This window comes from Varroa destructor, unplaced genomic scaffold (genome assembly GCF_002443255.2).
Source record: "Varroa destructor unplaced genomic scaffold, Vdes_3.0 BEIS01000005.1, whole genome shotgun sequence".
NCBI classification, from domain to species: domain Eukaryota; kingdom Metazoa; phylum Arthropoda; class Arachnida; order Mesostigmata; family Varroidae; genus Varroa; species Varroa destructor.
In genome coordinates, this window is record NW_019211458.1 from 28991063 (window position 1) to 29016456 (window position 25394).

The 25394-nt window shown below is 41.6% G+C and overlaps 1 protein-coding gene across 3 annotated transcripts in view; it reads left to right on the forward strand.

Annotated features, from left to right (window-relative positions):
* The first annotated feature begins 259 nt into the window (after window positions 1-259).
* The window catches only part of LOC111252135 (ras-related protein Rap-2a-like), a 145756-nt gene continuing 120621 nt past the window's right edge, over window positions 260-25394 (forward strand). For 2 of the 3 annotated variants that reach the window (XR_002674120.2, XM_022809628.2), the window contains exon 1: window positions 260-3047. Coding sequence is in view for 2 of the 3 variants with exons in the window: in XM_022809628.2 (XP_022665363.1) it covers window positions 2982-3047 (66 nt within the window). In the remaining variant the exon portion in view is untranslated. The remainder of the gene's footprint in view (window positions 3048-25394) is intronic. The other variant, XM_022809624.2, reaches the window with a different exon arrangement.

Here is a 25394-nt window from a genome sequence, read left to right on the forward strand (position 1 = left end):
TTGCATTTTATACACGATTTCTACTGTCCCTTTCTCTTTCTACGTCTTCTTGCCTCTTCCCCGGAATGTACCCTCTTTTGTTGAAAACAAACATTCCCTCTCCCTTTTTGAATTTGGCGCGCACAATGAAATTCTAGTGCGGCAAGACGGCCTGGCCAGCCTTGCACGTCGTAGCTACGGGACATAGCTGATAGCGGCACAGCGAGCATCGATATATCGCTTCTCCATATTGCGTCTTTACTGTGCTCATTCGAAGCTAGACTAAACTGAATTGAATCGGTTGATTGAGATTGTCTGCGGCTTACCCTCGACGGGGAGTAAGGGTTATGCGGAAGGGGGGGAGAGGTGGCTGGGTGACTAGCTGGCAAGCCACCTTCTTTTTCTAACGGACGTTGCAGTGTGGTGTATTGCCTAAAGAGACGGAGAGTACACTGTTTCAGGCACTCCCGAAGGCCAGGCTGGGGTGGCCTGTGCGCAAAAGACCAACCGGCCGGCCGGCCGCTTCTATCAGGCTAAGGTGCCGATCCCTTCCTCCTTTCGGGCGAGGAGTGCATGGTGCCGCTGCTGCTCCTGGGCCTTGGCAGCAGCAGCAGCAGCAGAAATTGCAGCCGCAGTTGCCGCTAGTCCTGCTGTTTGCCACTACCATCCGTCCGAGTCGAGACGTCTTTACAGAAAACGAGCGCTGCCGAGAAGACACAGAGTGTAGCTACTTCCAGTGTCGTCGCTACCCCCTGCAGTCTAAAGAGCCTTTGAGAACGCTTCAACAAGTGTCCACCCCACAAAAAAGTGCTGCTACGGCAACTTCGGTTGTTCACTGATTCGTAGGGTTTATCGTGCAATTGGGTGGCGGCGACGGATGAAACGAATCATTAAAGGTAGAAAGCGTAGAAGAAGAACGAAAATAAAGGCTGAATAAAGAAACGAGTCAGTCAGGCGGCGTTTTAGCAAGAGCTTTGCGATTTACTGCTGAAATTGCATCAATAACCTCTGAAGATCAAAGAAAGAGTGGGCGCTTGATAAGACTCAAGGAGTCGAGTGGCGCGTATCGTTGTTAAGAGGTCGTATGTGCAATTCACGTTAGATACTGTTCGTATTATGCTAGATAAACATTTTCACACCGTCGGAGAGAAGGAATCGCTGTGTGATCGTCGCCGTATCTATAGAAAAAAAAGTTAAACGAAGTGGTGCTTTTTAGTCGCCATTCACACGCCAAAGTAGATTCCGTCATTTTGCAGTCTTGAGGTCGGGTGCATTAGCCGAGCGTAAACAGTTGGCAACATTGTCGCAAGTATTTAAATTGATTCATTTAAACTCTGACAATAATGCGACACTTCGTGATATCAGTTCTATTGATATTTACTGGCGCAGTATCTCAAGATCACTTTAGTCTCTGGGTTCTCTATACATCGTAAGTATATATTGAAGTGGGCACTGTCACCAATCAATTCGTCGGCCGTTAATGAATCAGCGAGCCATTAACAGTTGTACTTCGCACAAAAACACCAAGGCCAAAGCTGCTTGGCTCGCGATATGCTTCTACATACACAAAAAACAGTCATAGGCAAGTACGTTATTACAAATTATCCCATGCACCGCATGTTTCCATTTGACCAGACGTACAGAGGCAGAGTTTAGGAGGGAATCACCACGTACGAGTGTTCGTTAGCGATTGCCATAAGGGCCTGAATCGGACAGGTCTGGCCATCTGTTGATATGGAAAACGAGTAACTTCCATGGCAGCAATAGTAAGTGATACTGCTTTTAATAACAGAAACTCGTTACCAAGTGGGAACGTGTCACATTTGCATTTCCACTTTGAAACATACCAACAAGTTGGAACAAGCCGAGATAGTGCTGTCTAGAAATAGTAAGCGTCTTTTGATGAAAAAATAAAGTCCAGTTCCGATCGGTAGATAAATAACGGTGGTTGTTGGTACATGCGTCCTTGTGTTAGATCGAGTAAATGGTGACGTTTTGGAGTCTCGATTCAAAAGCGCACTTCTATTAATCGGTGCTTTATTGAAACAAGTCCTGGCGTTTCCCACTTCGAATGCACTGTGAGATCAGGAAAGCCGGCAATCACATTGGTCAGCCATGCAATACAGAAAGTTTCGTGTTTAATTGGTCGTGCATTTTATAACGCGGAGACCCGTCCTGCGGCGTCGAGAACGATCGCGTCGAAGTGAAACCAAAAACGCCCCGTCATCACCCGCTGACGTGAAATTTGCTTTGAGGCAAACGTTATAGGCCGATCCAGCCAGCTGTGCTTAAAGCGCGACATCAGCTTAGCGATTGGTTTTCTCCAGACGTGTAATCAGTGTACAGATTCGTGCTGTTGCTTTTCGGTAAAAATTTTCAGAGAGCGAAAGGGAAGGGCAGCATTGTATCATCCGGCACTTATCTGAAGTGCAGCGTCGGCGTAGCGCCAATTACGATGAAGACGACGACGGCGGCGGCATCAACCACAAATGCGTGCTACCAGTAACGGCAGTCGTAACCTCAGTCGTTATCGAGGTGCGCCGGTGGATACGTAGTAAACATCAAAGTATTGTTTACAGAATTAGTAGCGACAGTAAAAAATCAAGCCATTCATATTGTCTATGCAAAAGGAAGTTGGCACCGTTTAAGGATACATATACCGTAATCTATGTATGACTAAAGATTCTACTAAACTCCTCGTTTGATATTAATGTGTGATTAATTGGATCAAGCGGAAGTTTTTATCAGCGCTCATTGAAGCCGGATTGTTATTTTGGATCGTGCGCGCTTTAACGTCGCCTGAGGTTACACGCCAGCGGCGGTAGCTGAGTAATTGATCCTGTGTAGTGGGGACTCCGCGCGCGTTATCTCGAAAAATTGTCAACAGTACTTGTGATAATCACGAATTTTGGCGGCCAACAAACATCACACAACTGTAACAACGCCAACATCATCAACAGGTCTTCACGTAAGCACGGATCCGACATAGGAACGCCATCGCGATGAAACGCTTTGGACATCACAACGATAACCATCACAATAATCATCACGACAATGCCATCCATAAGGTACTCTATTGAACAATTTAAATACACCTCCCATATCTATATCTATTCCGGAGACACCTGTCCGAAACACACAAACCTCGATGGTATTATTTTCAACTTGATCAGGGGGAACGGGTACTTAATAGTAGTATAATCAACCTACTAACTTATAATATAATTAATAGGAAAGGGATCTGTAGCATATATTGGCATTGATATCACCTAGCATTTATAGCAGCTTCGAGTTTTGAGCTGTATGAGCTATACCGTAGGTGAGAAAGACAGATGGTTTATCAAATAATCTGGTTCATTTGTACTTAGCAATGCAGACGCGTTGGATTCTTTACTGGCTCTATTAACACTGGAGATGAGTAGGGCGTTTTTCAAGGGCACAAGTGGAGAATATCATTCGTACTATGTATGCTTGGGTTATAAAGTCGAGCTACTGGGTTCTGTAACATTTAGTTGATTCTTACAAGGTCTGAAATGCTGCCCTCAGTCTATATAAATGAGCTACACGTAGCCTTTTTATCCATGTCTTATTACTATATTATCCATATATCGTATCCATATATAGTATAGTATGCACTTCGGGGCGTCGTGGGCAACTTTGGTTCCGTAAGTGCCGATTGCTGCAAGTGCTACAAATATTTCCGCGGTTTTAATGGAGCTTAAAAACTATAGAGGATATTTGGGCTGATGTGTGTGCTTCAGTGCTCCGCCCTGAAACGCACTGATAAACGATGCAGGAAACGAGCAGCGGGTATACTAATGCGCTCCGATATTGGTCGACCTCAATTAGGCCTAGTTAGAGCCTTAAATCCTCCGAACAAGTTCGGCTGTATATTGGAGACATTTCCACTCACATTAGCTAACCCACACCTCTTTAACAACTGGACCCACGATGGCACGCTACTTCTGGGTCAAATTTCGTAGAATTTAATTGCTGTAATACTGTGTAGCAAATGTTGTTTATATAATACAAATAGAATTGTTTCAAAGATTAATAAGCCGCTCTCTGGAGTTAAGCGGAAAAGTCAGGCGGACAATAGGAAGTCAGCCGTGTTCACGGCGGAAGCTTCCGAACAGTGAAGTCACTACTTCTACTTCTACCCTCATCACGACGTCACCGAATGTGGGGCCCAGCAAGGCACTGACCTCGTCTGTAACTATTTAAAGCAGTTCAGCATAGTATATCTGGACGTTTTAACACTAAGAAACTTAGCCGTCTCAGTTGAGTCGGCATTCAACAAGATCAGACACTTTGCCCTTTCTTAAGGAACGAAATTACTTTTTTCGAAAACGATTTTTATTATTTTATAGATATTAGAAAGCAGCTTCTAGTTTTCAGAGAGAAACAAATTACACACACACACACACACACACACACACACACACACACACACACACGCACACACATTCATACACACGAACACACGCACACCATCGGGCGGCATTTAGTACAGTCGGAAACGATTCGGAAGTTAGGGATAGGCATACAAACTAGAAAACTTCGAGGAAGAGCACGATGCGTAGGATGCCATCGTGCATTTGCCTCGTTGTACTCTGAGTTCTGGATTGGTTTCGGTAAAAGCATATTGATCTATGGTCTGGTGAAAGGCCTTGTTAGTATTTAACAGTCAGACATAATATTGTCTTGAAGAAAGGTGTTATCAGAAGAACATATATAGATATATATTTCTAAATAAATTTTTATTTTTATAGATTTAACCTTTTTTATTTAAAAAAAAAAGGAAGGATTAATAATCTTCCTAGTTAATTCAAAATCCAATCGCGTTATTTCATTCTAACTATAGGTATAGCGTCGCCAATTACTGGGTTTAAGGTGACGCAAATTTTTTATCATGCCATCATACGACATTTGCCTATTTAGAGGGCCTGTAGCAGTCTGTGATAAATAAACTCATACTTAGATGGTAAAGCTCAAATCAGCTTTACCATCTAGATATGAGTGAACGCGACCGTTTACCGAAACGACAATTCAACCGGATACAATCTCCACCACTAGCAAAGGATTGGTATTCAATGAGCCCGTTATCCGGCTCATGAACGCCCTGAGGTGAAACGCACGCAAAATCGGACCGCATTACGGTTCAACATTGTTTATATGAATTATCGCAAAAAATAAAAGCTCACTCGGACTGCAGTGCAAGACAGCCTGAGAACATTTAGCGGAACTAATGTTCTGTTGGACATTGCATCTAGTGAAATGCAGGACATCTTTGACGATACTTCTTCCACTGGTAGATAGGACAATAAATCGATACTGAAGTATGGAGGATTACGGCGATTTTTAAAATGCTATGCTAGGCACGTGTGCAAACTGAACAAAAGTGCGAACCGCGCCGCTAGATAATTGAAGCTTAATTATGATCTATCTGCGATCGTAGTAAAAGCTGTATGACAAAGCTATACCTAGTGCTTAGCGTATATCTTAGTGCTGATGACTCAATCGCCACGTCTAATGTTTCCTTGCAGTACACGATTGACAAATAAATATCTATTTATTTGTTGTCTATTTATTTATTTACATTGCTACCCGTTGGTTAAATTATCAAGGCAACGATCGATTGTTGGTAAGTGACAGGTACAGTGTCGTTCTATTTACTGTTCGATTTGCTATCGTTCATCCTACGATGGGTCCTGTTAAGATGCAGTCTGCATATTTATTCGAAAGTTTTTGAAGCTATACCGGCCGCTGCCCTTATCGTCGTCTCCTTTCATAACAATACAAACGCTGTTTTTACGCTACTCATCATAACATTTTAGTGATGATACAACATTAATGAGGGTCTGCCATAATTTCCTATTTTTCTCCCAATTCGGTCTTGTTACGCCTGCCTGCACCCCTTTATTTGTTTGGCTCATTGTCGTTGCTACTGCATATGAAACGGATTCCAGCTGTATGTATTATCCACATTGCGTGTGAAGTGGCCAGGACGTATGAGCTTCCAGGCAGCGTACATGGTAAATGCATAACAATGACGCATTTTTTCCGCAGGGCGTACATAGCTGTAGTGCCGACGCGCAAATGAATCACGAGTCTGCCTCCGTTATCCCTTACTTTTGTCTTTCCCCCGATTTATCCCCTTCTACTGTTAACAAAGAACGGATTTACACGTACTGGCTAATGTTGATTCTGCAGGCGCTAGTGCCCCAGCACTCGGGTCTAAATAGCAGCCTTAATGCAGATGTACGTCCTAGCTTCATTTTTGTGCCGAAGCCCGGGAGCAAGTAAAGCAGCAGGCGGTAGAGTTGCAGGGATGTGCTACAGCCGTATGTGTGTTTACGTTTATGCATCACGTGAATTTTTATGTTGCTATGCCCATACATCACTGCTAGCAGGGATGACACACTATTACGCTTGAATATGCTCCTAGCAGTAAGGCTTATTCCAAAGCTGCTCGCTATTGACCAGTAACAGCTAAAGCGGCAGACGCGCCAGCTGACCCGGGTTGGTGACCTGTTGGTGAAGCGGGTTGACGTTTCTTCTGCAAGAAGAGCTGACACCGTTGCCACTATAGTTGTGGCTTTCATGCTTCCTAGAGCCCCGACATTCTCCATTTAGTCACCAGTGTCACCAGCCAAGAAAGGAGGAAGGGTCGCTGTGAAGGAAAATCTCGAGAGAGGGGAGGGGGGACTGGACTGTGGAGCTGGAAAGTGAAAGACAAATCAATACCAAGGTGGAAAGAGCACTGGCAGAGACATGCGACAAGAAACGCTAGCAGAAGCCATGGTGCATCTTCGTGGAGCAAGTCGAGCGGCCGAACAACGACAGGGTAGTTTCACAGGAGAGGAAAAATAACGCTGGGGCAGGTGGTAAAGATTATGGGAACTAAAATGTTTCCACAGGGCTTTCGAGTGGCAAGGTAAAACCAAGGAATCCTCTACGGGAAGAAGACGTTTCAATATGCAGTCTGACTACGGCTTGTCGTATTTAAGTGCGCGGCCGAAGTTATACCGACGCGGCGATACGAGTCGACGACAGCGAATCCGCTTTATTCATTGGGGAAATTAGCTTATTAATCGTTAATCTGATCAAAAAAACTAACAAAGGCCTGGCTACACTAGATATTAATAATATAAGTATAAGACTTGTAAAGAAATAAGCGACTTTGAGGAGTTGTTTGATAATTTCGGTAAAATAAAATCTAGATCATCTTGAAGGGAATACATAAAAAAACGCTACGAAAATTTCGCCCGACCTAAGGTCTACAACAGTCGTATTCACTTTTTGGTATTTACAAGAAAGTAGAAATTTTGCCCAATTTTCATAATAGTGAGTAGACATGGAAAAATTCTTTTGAAAACCGTAACGTTTGTCTATAAATGAAACTATTTTTCCGGTACTACGACAAGTGACTTAATCATCTGGTAGATAAGTGAGGCCTGCTAGTTTTAGGGGCATTTAGATCGTGACTCGAACCGCGGCATAGATATATGATTCGTTTTGTACTGGGAGCCAGCCGTCTGATAAAACGCCTAACGGCGATACCGGGCGTAAAGCTCGAAACATAGAGGATGAGTGAGACGACATTTCGTGCGTCAGTAAGGCTTCCGCATTCGTTACGTTTCTTCGAAGTAAAGTTTCTTTCTGAAGCGCCTTCGGTACCGTACCACCTTCGACTAAGTAGGCGGATTTGCAGGTGATCTTGTCGAGATCTTGTCGTTTCTAAGGCAGACGCAAGAAGCAAAGTTCTTTGTGATATGTAGGTTTTCACTACGTTCAAAATAGTTGAGCTCTAACAGAAAATGAAAAAGAGGCATTTGATTTGTTTTTATAATTCTGTTCTAAATAGTTTGATGATCATATGTATGTTTAGAGGTATTACATATCCATCTAGCAAATTCACTCTGTATTTCTAGTAGACTGCACAAAAACATTCATATTGAGTATTCTTCAAGAACCGCGCTAAGTGGAGCGCTTTGGAATTACGGATTTTTTTATCCTTAAATGGAGCGGCTCCGGTGGCAAGTGATACTAATGCTGTTCAGACCAACCAATTACTTATGGTGAAACGTTTATCTAGATGACTGCTATAGTAATAATTCTTCTGGCCTCTCTCAGATCATGTCCACATAGGGACAGCAAACTATCTAAATTAAGCCCATTTGTAGTTGCCTGTCTACTAGGTAAACATGTATTATTCAACAAACCTTATTAGTTGCAAGGAAAATGAAGCAATATTTTCACGACTGTCTAAGTATCTTATGATAATATGGGTAAGGGTTTTCATTCCGTCAGATATATTTGAAGCGGTCGGGCCGTGAGGAGTAAAGTGGTCGTCTTGATGGCTCATAAAGAATTACGGAGCTATGGTTGTATTTTACCACAGATCTGAGGCAGAAGAATTGATCCAGTTAAATCTTACAACTAAGGACGAACCGAGCCGACGATTCGATGATAAGAAAACAGGCTTTTTGCCTTATCCTCGATCTTCAACATACTCCTGAGCCTCTGATGTGCCTTATCGCTTCCGGCTCTGGAATCTTTTGGATTTCTGCACTATAAAAAATAGTCTCTCAAACATTGAACGCATATGGTGGCACCTCTTCTTTCATAAATGTGCCTCCGTTGTAATGTAGGATTTTTACGATCAGATGCTTCACATGATAGCCGTCCTTCCCCGATTTTTTGCCAGAGAAATTTTCGAAATAAACTTTAACACGTTGGACTTGTTTATGGTACCAGCCATGCTGCGGCCATATATAGGCGGAACGCTTTACTAGAGCTGAATGAAGTCAGCTAGTGAGTAAAAAGCTCACTGAGTATAGTGCGAGATGAGTCATCAGTATACTTGTACAGTTCTCAATCGACCAGATGATAATTAGTTAAATAATCGAGATAAATGATGTTTCTATCAATTAAAGTTACAAGGATTTCAGCTTCTTGTTTACGTTCTACTTATCTAACAACAGTTACGTAGAGCGTCGTGCACGCTGGAGCGAAATCTTTCTGCACAACAAGTTGACGATTAGATAGACCACAACCAGCTTATTCGAGCAATCTATTTGCCGCTGCATATATAGCATACTCCCGCACACAAGCGTCGATCTAACGTATCTATATTGTATATTTTAAATTTAAACGCTGCGTGTCCACATAAAATTGTAATATTTAATAACACAGATAGGAACTATTGGTTTTCGACAATAAAACACCAATCGAATGTATCGTACCCGAAGCGGTTCACATTACGTTGTTAATAAGTGGAAACTCTCACTACAAAACGTTTCTGTTGCCGACGCAAAAGCTGCGCAAGAGAAAAATCTGACAGTTGCTTCTGACTGGCCTTTTGTCTTCTTTTGACGGGCCATCCTGCAACCCTGAAATCGAGTCTCAGGGCGAGAAAGTAATCGATTAAATGGGAAAACTTAAAGTACATACCACAGCCGCTTAATGAGAAGGTTGCTTTGAACATCACCAGACAATCCAGTCTTTCAGGGTTTTGCGATGAGAGACTAATTATGTCGATAATGAGAAACGCGTTGGCAAACGCAAAAGATGGAAAACTTTGACGATTGGGTTTGGTGGCGTGCCGTTCACGCTCAAATTCTGTGGGCATACGAGCGTTTTAGTTGCGACGGGCTTTATGAGAACAGCAGAGAGGGGCATAGCTTTCAGCTTTTACCTGTGTACGTCGAGGCCCCTCGCAGTTTGTTATCCTGGCAGGAACAAGCGAAGTGCTACGTGCGCACAAACGATTCCTCGGTCCGACGTGCCTTTTCTCGGAAGTGCTACTGACGTGCGACTGTTCAACGAAAACTAGTATGAGTAGCATATAATGCTACGGCTCAAGTTGTGGGAAAACGATGTAGCGCTAGTTCGACATTGTTTTGCGCTCAACGTAGCTACATACTTACAGTAATATTAGGCCTCCCTAACCTAGCAACCGTAATACTCGTGTATTTATGACAACCTTTTGAACTAATTGCTGGCAGGCAATAGATCAAAATAACTAAAGAATAATTAACAAAACAGCTTAATCCTATATTCGAAATATTAATTAACAATATACCTTTTTTTGCTAGGTATAACCATTATGGAATTTCTAATTCCATATTCCTATTTCGTCCTCAATTCCTCAGGTAACTGAAACAACTCTGGATCCGTATTAATGCAGATGTTAGCTTGCCCTTTGTGGTAGATAGGGCATTTTTCAACTCTAGCAACTCAAATAGAAATTTTACTTAACGTTTTTTTATTGTAAAAGATGAAATCATGCATTTTGTATTTAGTAGGGATTCTAGTAGTAAGATTAACACCCAGAAGACAATTAACACCTTTCCTGAAACATTTGTCCTTATTATAAAAATTATTGTCCTTTATTCTCCTACTTACTAACGTGTTTTTCATTTGCTATGTAATACCTTTCTTAGTCTGGTTCTATACAGTTTTATTTCAGCAAGTCCTAAATCAGTAACAATATGTTTATCGCTACCTATGTAATTACAAATGATGTTATTTAAATGAATCAATAAATGTTTACGCCTATAGTATTATCGGGTACTCCAATTTTTGTGGCTTCCTTTATGGTTTTAATTGAAACTATTCGGCTGTACGACTGGCTACAAATATAATCACTGGACATTTATTATTTTGTTGTATCAGTCCATAGATGGTGAATTATTAAGTAGCGCAGGTAAGTATTGCGTCGATGTTGTTGAACGTATACGTCCTTTGTGAGACTCAGCGCCTTAAATTGTCCTAAAAACAGCCCGACAGTTTACAGATCTTGTAACGTGTGCTAAATGTACAGATTCGGATAATTTGCGTACACGTTCATTGGGGGGGGGCTAACAGCGTGGAAATCAAGTGTCGATAAGGTTTAAGGTTGCCCGCCAACACAAACCTGGACGGAAACAAAAGGAACGGTAGTCAAATAATACTACACTTTGTAAAAATGGAATAGTGAAGGTTGCTCATACCGATTTGGCTTGGGGTAGTGGGGTGGTTTGAAATAGAGTTCATCTCGATTCATTCTATCTTTAGACAGCTCTGCCAGCATAAAATAGATAATTTCGTGAGCAAATACAATTACAATATTTAATGGGTCAAATATTTTGAAGAACCTTCAAATTACACGCACTTGATTTTTGGTAATTTTCAATTATAAGTTGATCTAGTCTTAGGAGGTAATACCTCTAAAGGCAAAGTTATGATCCAGTGCTAAAAAATCAACGCTTAATGATCAAATCTCTGTTTCTCAAGGGTAAGCGTGTGGGTGAAACACATCAAAAGCTAGTAAAAATTCTGGGCAAGAACATCTTCAGTGAAATACGAGTTCGTCACTTGCGTAATCATTTTAAGAAGAAAAATTCGATAGGTTCTTGAATGACGATAGTTTATAGTCGTGACAACCGAAGACCTTACATAGATATCTACTAAGCTTCGTCTGCCGGTGATGAGTATTTGCTGACTCGCTAAAGAACAGTAATAGTATTACAGGTGACCCAATATACAAGTGACATACCATAAGCACCTGAGCTAGTCACTGCATAAAACAGCGGTGTGCTAACTTTGTTCAACAGTAATGTTCTATTTCACATTGTAAAAATATGCTACATTGTAGCAGTATTATGTGTATTCATTCGAGTGAAGGCAATGTTTTGTTTTTATTACAATACGTTTTTAATGATGTACGCGTAGAAAACCTTAGTGTATGTACATCGTATGTTCAGCCGTGCCCTAGGAACATCAACAATGTGTCAAGCGATTATTCTTCCTCATGTGACTCTCGTGAAGCTTCGTTGGCGGAGTCATTTGTACTGAGCATAGACACTATCATGGGCCATTGCGGCCTTGCAACCTACGTCTATCTTTTCCTGGCAATAGGTGTGGCAGAGACGGGCACCGTCATGTGCCTTACTTCTCAGTTAAACGATTTCTGTTGCCCTCATCGACGACGCAAGGTCGTCGATAAGAGCAAAAACGTGCTTGGTCGAATTGACCACTGCAGGAACTACTACTACTACTACTTGACTAAGCTCGTCAGGACCCCATACCATACAACCATATCACTAGATCAACTGTCGACAGACCTTCTCCTCAATATTTTCAGGATAATCACAACTTTCAGTCGTCAGAAGGTACCCGTTTGTGACGCTCCAGCTTCTTCGACCCTTAACATCTATCATTATTGGAGTACACAGTTGAGGTCAAGGAGCCTTTAATATGATTATTATATACCTAAATAATAAGCTCTCGCTGACTTTCAACGATGGTGCGGTGGTCGAGGTGCGCAGTTTGTTACGATCGGTTATACATTAATAAATTAGCGGAGAACACTTGAGAAGTGCTTATCTCGTCGTAAAAAGGTTTGTTAATACTGTGTAATAGTCTATAAACAGTGTTTTTATTGAGTTTGTTTTCATATAGGAGCAGTTGTTCTATTTTTAGTTTAAAACCGCTGTCACGATTCATAGTTTCCCTAAGAAGATTTTTCATATTATTCTATGAGTAGTTTCCCTTTTATTGAATGATTGTAAAGAATAACTCGAAGAAGCAGTTGGTTTTAGGGCTATAGCTTCGTATATGTTAGACCGTATTCCTTTCGCATGATTATAGTGATTATGATGAAGATGATAATCTTCAGATGACGGGGAGTGTGACGGAAGTCGTTGACCGGAAGTCACAGAATCTTAATAAAAGTCATAATAAACAAGAATCAGCTATATTGTACCTTCACCAGTTCTCCGAACCGATTGTATTATATCGTCGCAGTTATGAATCAGTGACAGTATTGCGGATAAAACGTGTATGTAATTTCGTGGCAACATTGAACGGCTGATCGATAAAACTCAATGCTTGCATCAACTTAAGTTAAAAGCATCTATTAAATTATATTAGTGTTACTGTGAAAGTTAATGATTCGAAGCTTACGCACTAAAAGTTGAAGGCACTACCCGTGCTGCGATCGCTACGTAGTGACTGTCATTTAAACCCAAATCCCGCATACCTTTGACCAATATAATATTTATTCAATCCATCATTGAATTCAAAGGGTAACATCGGCCGTGCCTGTCTGGCACACGTCCCCTGCCGGGTGAAATCTAACCCTTAGGGAAACGAAGCATTCACAAAGCTAATATTGCTATGGTTGAGGTAGATACATTACCTTGATTGTATAAGTTCCGTGAGATGACACCATGACCTGGAACTTCTTCGTGGTTCGACAACGTTCATTTTTGGATCAAAAGTTTCTAGTACCGCTCTTTAAACCACGTAATTTTTTACCTTTAGGTTCGGTTGCTTTTCCTGTCGTTGAGTCGGCTGGGTGCAGAAGCACAATTGCGAAACACATTTCGCTGTTAAAGTTTCTATTGTCAATTGCAGCTAACGTGAATATGGTGCATCGTAGATAAGCTTATTTTAGGAGACTTGTATGGCTCGTTTTCTAAATGGCGATTGGCTTTAATCAAGACTCGATTTCGGCCGAATTGTTCGAAACTACTTGCGTTCAATTTTCGTACGCTTAATCTCATCCTATAGCCTTTTATCGAGAACGACAAAGCCATAATACATCAGCCGTGTTGATACGTTTGACTTGATACAATGTAACTGTCATTTTACGTTTCGAGTTTTACGTGCGGCACCGCTGTTAGGCCTTCCATTAGGTGGGTGTCTCCCAACACGAGATAAAATGTGTCTATGCTTGGATTCGAACCTAAATCACAACGTATCCCTCTAACTGGCTGGCAAATACGTTACAAAGACCAATGACGAATGTTTGCCGGGATTGAAGTGTACCCCAAGTAACCGAAACTCTTTGCATTTGTTGGCTATTGTTACAAATTGTACGTTGTTGTATGTTTAAAATTTGGATAGGGATACTTTTGACGCCCTTTGTCGCCCGTTGCTCTATCTGTATCTAGATATTCGGTTATGAGAGCCTAAGCGATGGTATACGTTAAACGATTATAGGAGAAGGATCCTCATTACAGCAAAATAAACGGTGCTGCGTAAAAGCGTTAAAAGGTCATTTGGTTGTGAGTACGCCCCAACGATCTATTGTAAAGCACTGTATAGCTAGTTGGTCCCGGTTGTCGTTACTAGTACAGAGGCTGTTAGATAGGATGTTAAATAAATCCAGCCGGTAGCATAGACTGCAGTGTGATACGGACAAAAATCGGTCGATTAAAAGTAACTACCATACAGGTACTGCGCTATGTAAATGTCTTCATATAACGATTTTATCCCGTGCAGACTGTCGTGCGTGTCACAAGAAGCGGTAGCGTCTCTGAAAAATGCAGCGTGGAAAAATACAAGTAGAGTGCGATAGGGTTAGGTGAGGCATCGCTACCTAGCAACGTGTCATAGTAATTCGTTAGAAGCACCAATCGTACGAATCCTTTCGGCCGTGTTGATGTCTCTTGGTGAAGAGATTAGTTATGGGAAACTACCCGACCAGAACGTTCCCTCCGATAAATCGGAGCTTGCACAAGGGCTACCACAATTTGAGGCGAGGAGCGTGAGCACGAACAGCAAACAAAAATTCTGTTTATCTAAGCCAGCGATACAAACATTGCAGGTGGTGAAACAACGAATTGCCTAGCTCCGACAGGCTAAAAAGTAAAGGCCAATAAAGCTTTTATACATTGCGGACAGTCCACTTTCATTGTGGTAAGCCGAATTAGGCTGGTCTAGCTCAATCGTGCAGTAAGGTACTCACTAACAAGCAAATATACAACGAAATTTTCAATCAAGGATGTCAAGGGCTGGTCGAGACAGTCGTTGGCCTGTATTTAGACAATTATTATGGAAATATAGAAATGATTTGTGTGCACGATTGTATCAATAACCGGCATTATAATAATAAATAGTAATTTGACTAAACCATGAGCTAGCTACACCGTTTTATCGTTTTGAACAGACATGCGCCAGGCATATTTTCATCGCCAGTTTTCTTAAGTTCCACGCAAGTTTTCTGAGATTCCCTACTCATGGTAGACATAATGATAACAGTGAGAGAAAATACTAGCACGGCATCGCGATCGTACTGCTTCAAAGACTGTGACCCAGCAAAAGCCATTGTTCTGGAGCGGCCGTTGCCTACTATTGTTTCACTATGACGCAGGACTCGTATCGAAGTTACTATATTTAAACTCAATAGATTCTATGAACAAAAGTGCCACAATCTGTTCGATCAGGACGCATAATTCATCCTGTTTTATAGCTCGATAGACTGACAACAAGAACAGTACGTGTCATACGATTGCACGTCTCTCGACTGCTATCACAGAAACCATTTCATATTGATTTTCCTGGTAGTAGTACTGTTTAGTACACGTGATACACCTGGCATGCATCCAAGCTCGCATACTCATGAGGCACATAGGCACGTAGCTGCAAAAATAATGGGTGGCCTATTTGTGGAACAGTATCGTCGGTTAATCCTCTGCTTCATTTGCCGTGGTGCTTATATATATTCTAGCAAAGTTGCGTATCTATCACGAAAACAACGCTCTACCAAAATGACGTCATACGCTTTTTATCGTCCTGCTGTGTTTCACTTTTAATCAAAAGTACTACTTTTAAAAAAATTGCACACTTCCCGTTTTTACCAGCTTTTCATTATTATTTTGTGTGAATACGCGTTGGCACACTTATTAAAAGTACGTCTACCTGCCGCATGTTCAAGTAATGGAGCCTGAATTAACGAAACATCGTATAAAAATTGGGTGCATAGTGCTACTCAAGTTATCTTATAGGTCAACATTGAAAACTTCAAAGAATTGTACGCTATCGCATCTACATTCCGACCAACCATGAAACTTGTCAGCAAATCACTGTTTTCTTTTCGCCTAGAAAAATCAAGAGAGGTCACCCTGAAGTCGAAGGTTGTCCTTTAGACCTAATCGCAATGGGGTCCAATCGCTTGGGTAGCCGACACGCATTTTTGTGTGAATCCCTGAAGAAGCAGAACATTGATCAGTGGGGCAACTTGCAGAAAACTTACTATTTTACTGATTTACCTCACATATGCCTGCAGATTTTAAGAACTTTTAGGATTGGAGGGACGCGAAAATCCGATTTATTTCTGCTTCGGAAACTTACCTTTTGTTTTCAGTGATTCTGTGCATGCGAGTAACAGAAAACTTCATCGAACGTACTGTTCGGCCGAAAAGAAAATGAACTGAATTAGATATAACTTGGGAAATATATGCAAACAGAACAATAATTTGGAAGGCGGCCTTTTAGCAAGCTGTAAAAATAGCCTATAGCGAAACAATAGAAAAGCTTAAACTATAATAACATAAATAATAATCAATTGCTGTTTATAATCTAGCACAATCGTCGATAAGGCTGAAAACAGTGAATACTAGGTATATAAATCTATGATATAGGTGCCGCAGTTGAAAGTGGTTAGCGTTCTGTGTTCTAGCCCAGATTTTTCTAGTAGCCCTAAGTAGCCCAGAGCTACTTTTCGACCATTGATAAGAATGTTCTTATGTTGATGAATAATTTTGGCAATGAAATCCTGTGACTCTCATGTAACGTTCACAACAACAAAACTACATAGGTCGAGTCTTTGGTCTGGCCACTGTATACACGTGCACGTAAATAGATATATTAGTTATGCACTTATCCAACCGGTACAAGGCAGCATAAGGACTCTACGTGTTACGGAAAACAGATGCCTGAACTGACATCGCTCATTAGTCCTGGCGCTCATATATAGACTATAGTTAGACATTTTCAGTCAGAACTATAAGAGGTACTTCGGTATCATTGGACAAGGCAAAAAAACGTGAATTTTTTTATATTATAACAACTGTTACGTTATCGTTTAGTTATGTTATAAAATGTAAAAAAAAATGTTCGTTTATTTAATTTCACCTCAACAGTATGATTTCATAGCAGAGATCTCGTGCAGGCCCGCCTTCATTTAAATGTTAGTTAATCATCTCATGCAGACAGTATGGGACTGTGATAGTGAGTCGTTTCACCCTTTGACGGCCTATTATAGGCTTCGCTGTTTTAAGCGCATAATTATAATTAGATAGAATAGCTAGTTGAATGGACAGCGTCCCAAAACACAGTGCGTGGCTTCGATTTACGTAACCTTTAAGCGTTCGGCGGAGCCGCGACTTCACCAACCAACTTCAATTATCGCTTTCAGCACTTTTAAGAGCCATAAACAGACGTCGGCCAAGCGCCGCTTACCGCTTTCACGGCCTACAAAAAACAGTATGGAATATGTATATTTTCGAGAGGCGCTTCGGGCTATGAAAAAATTACGTTTCGGTGTTAGGTCATGACATTCACAAGGAAGTTGAGTGGGCGGTGCCTCGGACTTGTCGTTCGGACTCATATATCTAAACATACATTATTACTCATCTATGTATGTTCAAGTATTATATATATGGGATCCATGTAAGGAAATTTATACTGGATTTGGCACACAGGCTTTATAGCGACAGGTATCTATCTAGTCTTTCCGCTAACGCAAGTTTGACGGCTGCTTTAATTACTCGAAACACAGAACATATCGATACGTTAGCTTAACGATGATATAAGTATGTGAAATTTAAGGGAAAATCAATGATCTCTTGAAATATTCAAAGTAAGTGTTCATATTTGATACTTGCTATGATAGTATATTCGTACTAGTTTATTGACTGTAACACATATAGGTAGAGGCCAGTTTTTTGCTTTCTAAAAAATCGATGCAGGCTTTATATGGATACACCCCTCTCAAAAGTATGGAGACGTCACTAATTCCTCATGACGTAACGGCTTAACGGGAGGTTAGTAAGCGGTACTACCTGCCCGGCATTCAAACGCGTTGGCTACCCTTATTGCAGATGGGATGGTAACGTTATATGTGTGTGCATGTACTGATCGTTTTGAAATCCCCAGTGTATTTACCTCATTAAATTTAGCGTTTTGAGCAACACTTGACTCACTCGTCTCTGACATTGATAGTTTTATCACTTGGAACTCCGCTGGTAGTTTTTACGATGTCGCAATGTACGTAGTTGCACGCAGCTTCACACTAATTAGATTTTTATTCGAGAAAAATTGGATAACTCGTACTTAGAAGATAGATACGGAACTTTAATGCGTAGCTAGAAAGAAAACTAAACACACAGGAAGACTTTTATCACGAAAAAACAATCTCAATTTTAACACGGTAAGCTTTACTGTATATGTAGGGACTTCTGTTTGTTGATCCAGCTTGTTATTTAAGTGCAGCCTGGACAAGGGGTGTGCTGAGTCTGGTTATCCATTTTTAACTTAATTTATCAAAAAATCTCTTCGTCGTTTCTGTCTTGTGGCTGTTCGATTACGCACGATCTCGTAACCAAGGCACCATCGGTGCCATGACGCCGAACAAGCACAGATTCGATATCTGCCAGTTCCACTAAAATCACCTTTTTGTTATTGAGCACTGCCACCAAATACCAGCTCTTTTTTTACTTTTGAGCCTAAGGTTCAGTATGTTTCGATAGTATAAGCCCTAGTTTCCAGGCGGCTGCAAACAGAGTTTATTGGCTACCAGATGAAGCACTGTGCAGCAATAAGTTTCACCAGATCGATGCCAGATGTGTCGTTAATTTCACGCACGGACACAGCAGCGTCGAACGCAGACGATGCAACACCGAGTGCGTCTCACTCTAGAATGCGAGCCCCTTCGTACTGAGGTAATGAACTGACGAATATTGGTGACTAAACTATACATAAAACCACTGTTGGGGTCGTTATCTTAATTATAGTTGAACCGAAAGAGGTATCATATAGTTTTATGTAAGAGACAGACTCAAGTATTTCCTACTAAACAGCTGTGAAACATCCCCTAACGTCAACCGATCTGGTCGTCCCTTGGTCATCTGTACATCACCCGCTTTTTGCTACGTCCTGGCCGAGTTTGCGCTAGCGCATGATAATTGTTCCAGTTGTTATCAGTATTTCCATCTTGCAGCTATTATTGGCGTCCCTCTCCTCCATTGAACGTGTTAGATCACGTAATACTACCCGTGAAACCATGTAGAGAAAGTACTGCGAAGGCTCCTCGTCGCTGGCTGGTGACAAAAATCAACCCAAATATCTTGACTTCCAATTATAGCCAGTGAATAACCCATTATTTTCTACATCCGTCTACCGGAACTGATTATGGAACCACCGAGACAGGGTTCCGGCTCTTCAGGACAAGACCTAGCTTACCTTCATAAATCTTCAAACGTCGTTTCTTGCGAAGTTCCTTAAATGATACACAAAATAATGGCTTATCTTCTATGTGAGGCATTTCGGAAATCGAGAGTCAGCTAAACGCATTCCTGTTAGCATAATCTGGTGTATACCATCACTCGAGCAGTCCGACTTAATTCAGAAAAAACCGCCATTTACACAGCCAAGATAGCTCCTAAACTGTTTGATAGAATAGAAATTATGGTGGTCTGGTACCACAAGGTCGTGGAAATGCCTAGCAGGTATTGTCGTACGTTTGGGCCATCTCGACAACCAGCTAGCAGCCGAAAATTCCGCCTCAACCTAAAATAATTAGGCCTCAGTCCTGCCTTCAAACTGCTTACATAAGCCATATACATGCGGTCCTATAAATGTTTGATAAGTTTCCCATAAGAAACGCGCTTTAGATGAGAAATTATCTGAACAGAATGGTGAAGGATATAAAATTTCGAGTTGATAAGAATCCATTCAGATACTGCAGAATGGGTGAATGAGGAAGGTAGATAACAAACACGAAAACATTTCCAGTTATCTCTTGCTCTGTATTTTCTCGTGGACATGTAAACTTCTTGCAAATTATGGGCCCGTAATGCTGTATAACCGAGCGAGATAAAGGCACAACGAGACTATACACGCGCAAAGACGTAGGGAAAATTATGCAATAAACTGAATGTAATTTGACGTTGCGACAATTATTGAAATAAGTCTAAAGCCTTCATTAACAGCATGCTTCATTTGTACGCTGGCGTTTTATGAACTTACCCTTACGCGCAAAAATGAAATCTTAATGATAACACATTTTTTGTTCGTAAAGTTTTTAACATCATAACTTTAACGTTCCAAGAATAAAATCAGTAAAAAAAAATACAAAACTAGCGTTTGATATTTATATCGTATCTGCGCGCAATCAACAACGAGGCCTTTGGAAACGAGCACGCATTATTAAATAAATCGTGATGACAGGGTCCATCTTGAGACTGAACTTGTATTCAGACATAGCTTTCTTTATTGGAAAGCTCTTTTTCATCGTGAATCGGATACGTTTACGGATACGGTGAATTTAAAGAACACGTATAAAAAGTGCGTTCAAATCATCAAAAAGGTAAAACTTGTCAAAAGTCAGTTTAATTTGATCCGATTCCTCTTTAATTGCTTGCACTGTTTCAGTGATATTGTGAACAGTCGTTCAGCTAAAAGTAACGAAACTAGCAACCGCTGATGCTTATTATAATCATACTGCGTGGTCGAAACAAAGGCAAAAGTGTTTCAAGTCTTTACCTCTGACACTACTGCTAGACATTGTTTTAAACGGTCGGCTTTCAATACGAAACGAAGTGCCAAACTACGATGACCTCACAGGTTCTTAACTTTAGTAGGCAAACACAACTGCACCACTACCACGGGGATGCCGCGGGGCAGCTTATCCCAGCCAGCTTGGTAAGTTCTAACAACACCGAAGAACGACCAAATTCATTAGAAGGAGACGGTCGCTACCGGATATCTCGCGGGACTTAAGGCTATAATGAAGGAACACTATGAAACTGTAATCTTCTACCTGAGCCTGTAAATCAAACATCCGTAGAGAAGATGTTGAGGAAATCATCTCGAAAATAACTAAGTTGGAGCTACGTTTTACCTAGAGAAAACGGCGGTTACAGAATACAGTCGAAAACTAGTCCGGCGAAGGTGATCGCTAATTAACTAACGCAAGATGGGGGACGGAATGCAGTCGGCTATTCAGCTGCCGTTTCGACGTGCCGCTGTACCCTATTACTATAGAGGTCAAGGACCAGGTTATGATAAGGTGATAAGGGAGCCCAATGTGGCCTGCCGGGAGTTTCTGAAGGTGGCGCGTACCAGCTGCCCTCCGGTAACGAGCCATCGGTTTTATCTGCTAATTATCAGCTTCGCACATTAATAGATAATGTTCTCAGGGAATACGCGGAAGTTAGTGGTGAAAACATGCAAATGAGAATTGGTGTTACCGAACTCACCCTCGGGTTCACGTCGCTGGTGCTCGTTTAAGTGGTTCACTCGTGTCACAGCTGATAAAGTAGAATTCCCTGATTCTTCAGCAGGTATCAGAAACTTTACGAATCTCGAAGCTAGGTAGATGGCTGCTGTTCCCATTCGTTTCACCCACCAGGCTGAAGTTTCGTTTTTTTTTATTCCGGTGTTAACTATTCCGATAGTTCACAATAATAACAAGTTCCCGGTTTTTCTTTTTAGCTTTGGAATATGAGTGGTTTTTTGGGCACTAGAAACTTGCATATTGGGGCATATGCCCAGCGTGACGCTGAGGTGGTTTGATGGACTTGTTTGGTTTAGAGTGATGTTATCCCTATCCTTGCGTCTGAGTATTTCGTTCTGAATAAAACTGCTCATTACTCAGTCGGCTTGGCCGGTTCCCCAAGAACTGATTGATCCCACCTCTTGGACAAGTTCTCTATAGCGGAGACATACAGTAGCGGTTATCACCACAATGAAATTAGTACTGCTTTGAAGAAGACCCAAGCTTAAAGAGGGGGAGGTGGCCTCAGACGGGTTGTGCTTGTGTGCATAATGTAAGAGAATTAAACGGGAACGTTCATTTTTGCGCTTTCTATTAAGGAATGCTAATATGGTTTACTGGTAGGCTACAGGCTCGAAAAAAACATTTGCGCGATACCGCCCAAAGTTCCATAACCAGACGAACCATCGTAAGCTAAAATAAGCCAGTTACTTCGTGCAGCAAATGCCCCCAATAGCACAGCCGCTAAAGTGTATTGTAGAGGGCTCCATTTAAACTGGGATGCTCATCATGAATTTTCGGTAACCCAGTTTCTATTTTGACTACGGTAGCGCAGTCTTGTACCGTGGCTAAGTTCCTCCAAACATTTATAAAGGTAATTACTGGTAGTAAGTTTCGCTTTCTCACCGATGATTGATGCAGACCTGTTGTTGGCAGACAGGCAGCTCTGTGAGCAGAAGCAAAATAGTCGCTAAAAATGGTGATGATTTGTATGAATTGGACTCCGATTACATTGTTTAAGAAGATGCGGAGCGTCAGTTAAATCCTCAAAAGGCGTAAAACGTGAACAACCATCACTCTCGTGTCGTTCAGGGGGGTGAACGGCAAGTTTTCCTGCAACCCAGAGTTCATTGAAATGTGTGCACGTTACGTTTTAACAGGTTCGAACTGGTTTACGGAGTTCGCCGGGTTCACCAGTCATTCCTAGATGCTTTGCTGTTCACAACAAGACCCCCCAATAAAGTACTTGTTAGTTCTTAGAACTCTTTCAAAATTACCATTTATGATTGCTAGTGTCGCTAGACGTTTAAAAATCGTATGATACAGTCGATCTTCGTATCGTACCACATACGTATAAACTGTATGGAGTCTGAAGGAATTTTATTTGTTTTTTTTACGCCCTAGTGCCACAGAAAGTACCGAAGAAAAAACTACAGCACTGTCAGTTTGTATGCGACCATGTTAGGTTAGAACCGGCGAAGATCTGGTTTGAAATCATCGACGCATGATCGCAGACTAGGGTATCCTGTCGAATATGCCTTACGCAATTCCAATGATCTAGCCCGTCACTGCTATCAACACATTGTCGCAAGATGGTTTCTTTTGATAGGTGCATCGTGGTGTTCACTATCAGAATTTGTGATGCAGTACCTATTAAAGCTACCGTCAACGGTTTACAAGTTATTACCGCAATTGCGACGGGGATTTTCTGCACCGAGTATTTGCGACACATAGATAGTGCTCTCCATACGTATTGACATGCTACCGGCAGCTGTTCATATACGGCATGGCCGTATTTGAAAAACGTACCAGCGCCCCATTTGTACGTATTAGAAAAAAATGGTTATTCGCATGCTTTTACGACCACAAGTTTTTCCGTCTGAGATGAGGGAACTTAACCATATTTGTAACTACGCTAGAAATGAGGACGGTGGTTTCTATTAAAATACTCTGTTTGCTTCATATCTTGCCTTGCGTGTATTTAAATGATTCAATTTTAACTACAAGTATGATCGTAGATTAGTCCAAATTTGCGCTTTCTTAACTGCAATGACAAACTTCCCTAAGTTACCATCTATTTATCATACCTGCACATCATATTCATAACGATATTGATATACTGTATTTGTTCTCACATCGTTTACTTACTGCAGTTTGGTAATGTCACATTTAATAACGTCATAGATTGCACAGACGTTTCGCACTAGCGAAAGTTCGGCCGTTTACATTAGGTACTGCTATGGAGTTAGACGGCCGCCAAAGGCTTTTTGCTTTTTTAAAGAAAGTAAAGTTTTACCAAGCACGAAACATGCCAAAGAGTATTATTCACACAAATATAGATATTAACTAAAAATGATCGTGATTCAATAATAGAACCCTTATAGTTACATATACTATTTATTAGGCAAACGCTAGCAAAGCGAAACTCGACCGTAATACTAGGAACATTGTGTTACCATTATACACTTCACCATTTTTAACGTACGATGCCCCAGAACGACGTTAAGGCCTTGCCTGGTAATTCTACCGGACAGCTCAATATTTTCACTACTAATTGTTGGCTTCAGATTACTGCTACTTCAGAACACTACACGAAATTGAATGCCTTAATATATAAGGTGCGACGTGTTTTTTTCGGTAAACGTGAAAGCAGTAGTCCTTACTTAGTAGCAGATATTTTACCCTGAGCTAAATCGCTGGCTTATTTGCAATAAAGCGTTAGTGTGCCAACTAGCCCCATTTATACCATACTGCTACATCTTGTGTAGCTCCACAGGACGAAGATATTGGCGTTTTTAACTGGCTTCTATACGAATATTTCACTGCTGTTATAGGCCATTGTTTGAGCGCAGAGTAGAGGAGCCCTTAGGACAGAGACCACCATACACTATTTAACCATAGTGTTAAACTATGTTTATTTCATAGAACCTTATTACCTCGGTAGGTAGGTTAACATAAATCCAGATGCAGTCGGCAGTTCTCAACAAATTTATTGTAGAAGTCTCTTGTGGGTTTGCTCGTACCCCTTCAGAGCAGCGGTTCCACATTACTTTAACAACGTCATTGCTACTATAACCGTCTGGAGACTCGCTAGTGATTACGAAATGTCATATTTTCATCCAGTAATCCCTCCAGGTGCCAACGAAAGCAGACGGGTATATGTTTCAATTTCTGTAATGAAAGGAGAAAGGGAAACAATTTGTATTTTGCTCAGCTTCAGCGCCCATATATTCCGGTGCGTAACCATTTCGCGCAGTACAACGTAGGAATTATTTACTAGTTCCATCTTTTATTCAAAAGCTCTTTCAAAATCTTATCACTACAATTAGGCTCACCAGCAGCACTGCGTTCGTGGCACCTTTGATCCTAGAGCACCTTGCCCGTGAGTTTATTCGTTGTCATATGGTAAAACGAAAAGTCTCGCTTTCTTTTTCATTTTCTCTTCTATCTGCTGCAATGCCGGTCGTTTTCCTTATCTACTTTGTCCCTCAAGGCTCCCAGATTGTTGACTACCTGTCGTTTAGCTTTGCTGAGCTCAAGCCTGCCCACCGATACTGCTGTCTAGCTCGGGTAGCGCCATTACCCATCCGTTGACACTGCAACGTCAGTTGCGTTGTCGGACACCGAGCTATAAAAAAGGCGGCACGGTAGAAATATATTGGCGGAGAACGGGGGACACTCGCAGGATTCGGAATGTCGGGCCTTATTCAGGTTGAATGACGCTGCAGTTAACCCCGTAAACCCACAAGTCACTGGAGCTATTGGATCACCGTTAGAATGACCTCGAAGTAAACGACGCGTTATATCAACAAAGACAGCAGCTCTGTTCCTCTCTGAAATTCCCTTAAGTAGCAGCACTATTATTGTTGTATCCCCATTGCATCTTCAAATTTCTGCCCTCTTTTTCACTTGAGCCAAGAAAGGCTGCTACCCCGAAGGCAGCAGCGGCGACACTTACAGACCAACAGCACGAGGCTAACAATGACACGAGCAGACAACACGGACAGGCAGTTCCTCGCATTGCACCGATAAGCAGCAAATACAGGTCAGCTCTAACAGCCAACTCCGTTCCGCTTCCTATCCATTCAAACCGTCTCTGCATTCTATCGCCGTCACTTCAATGGCGGCGGCTGCAAGGCACTGG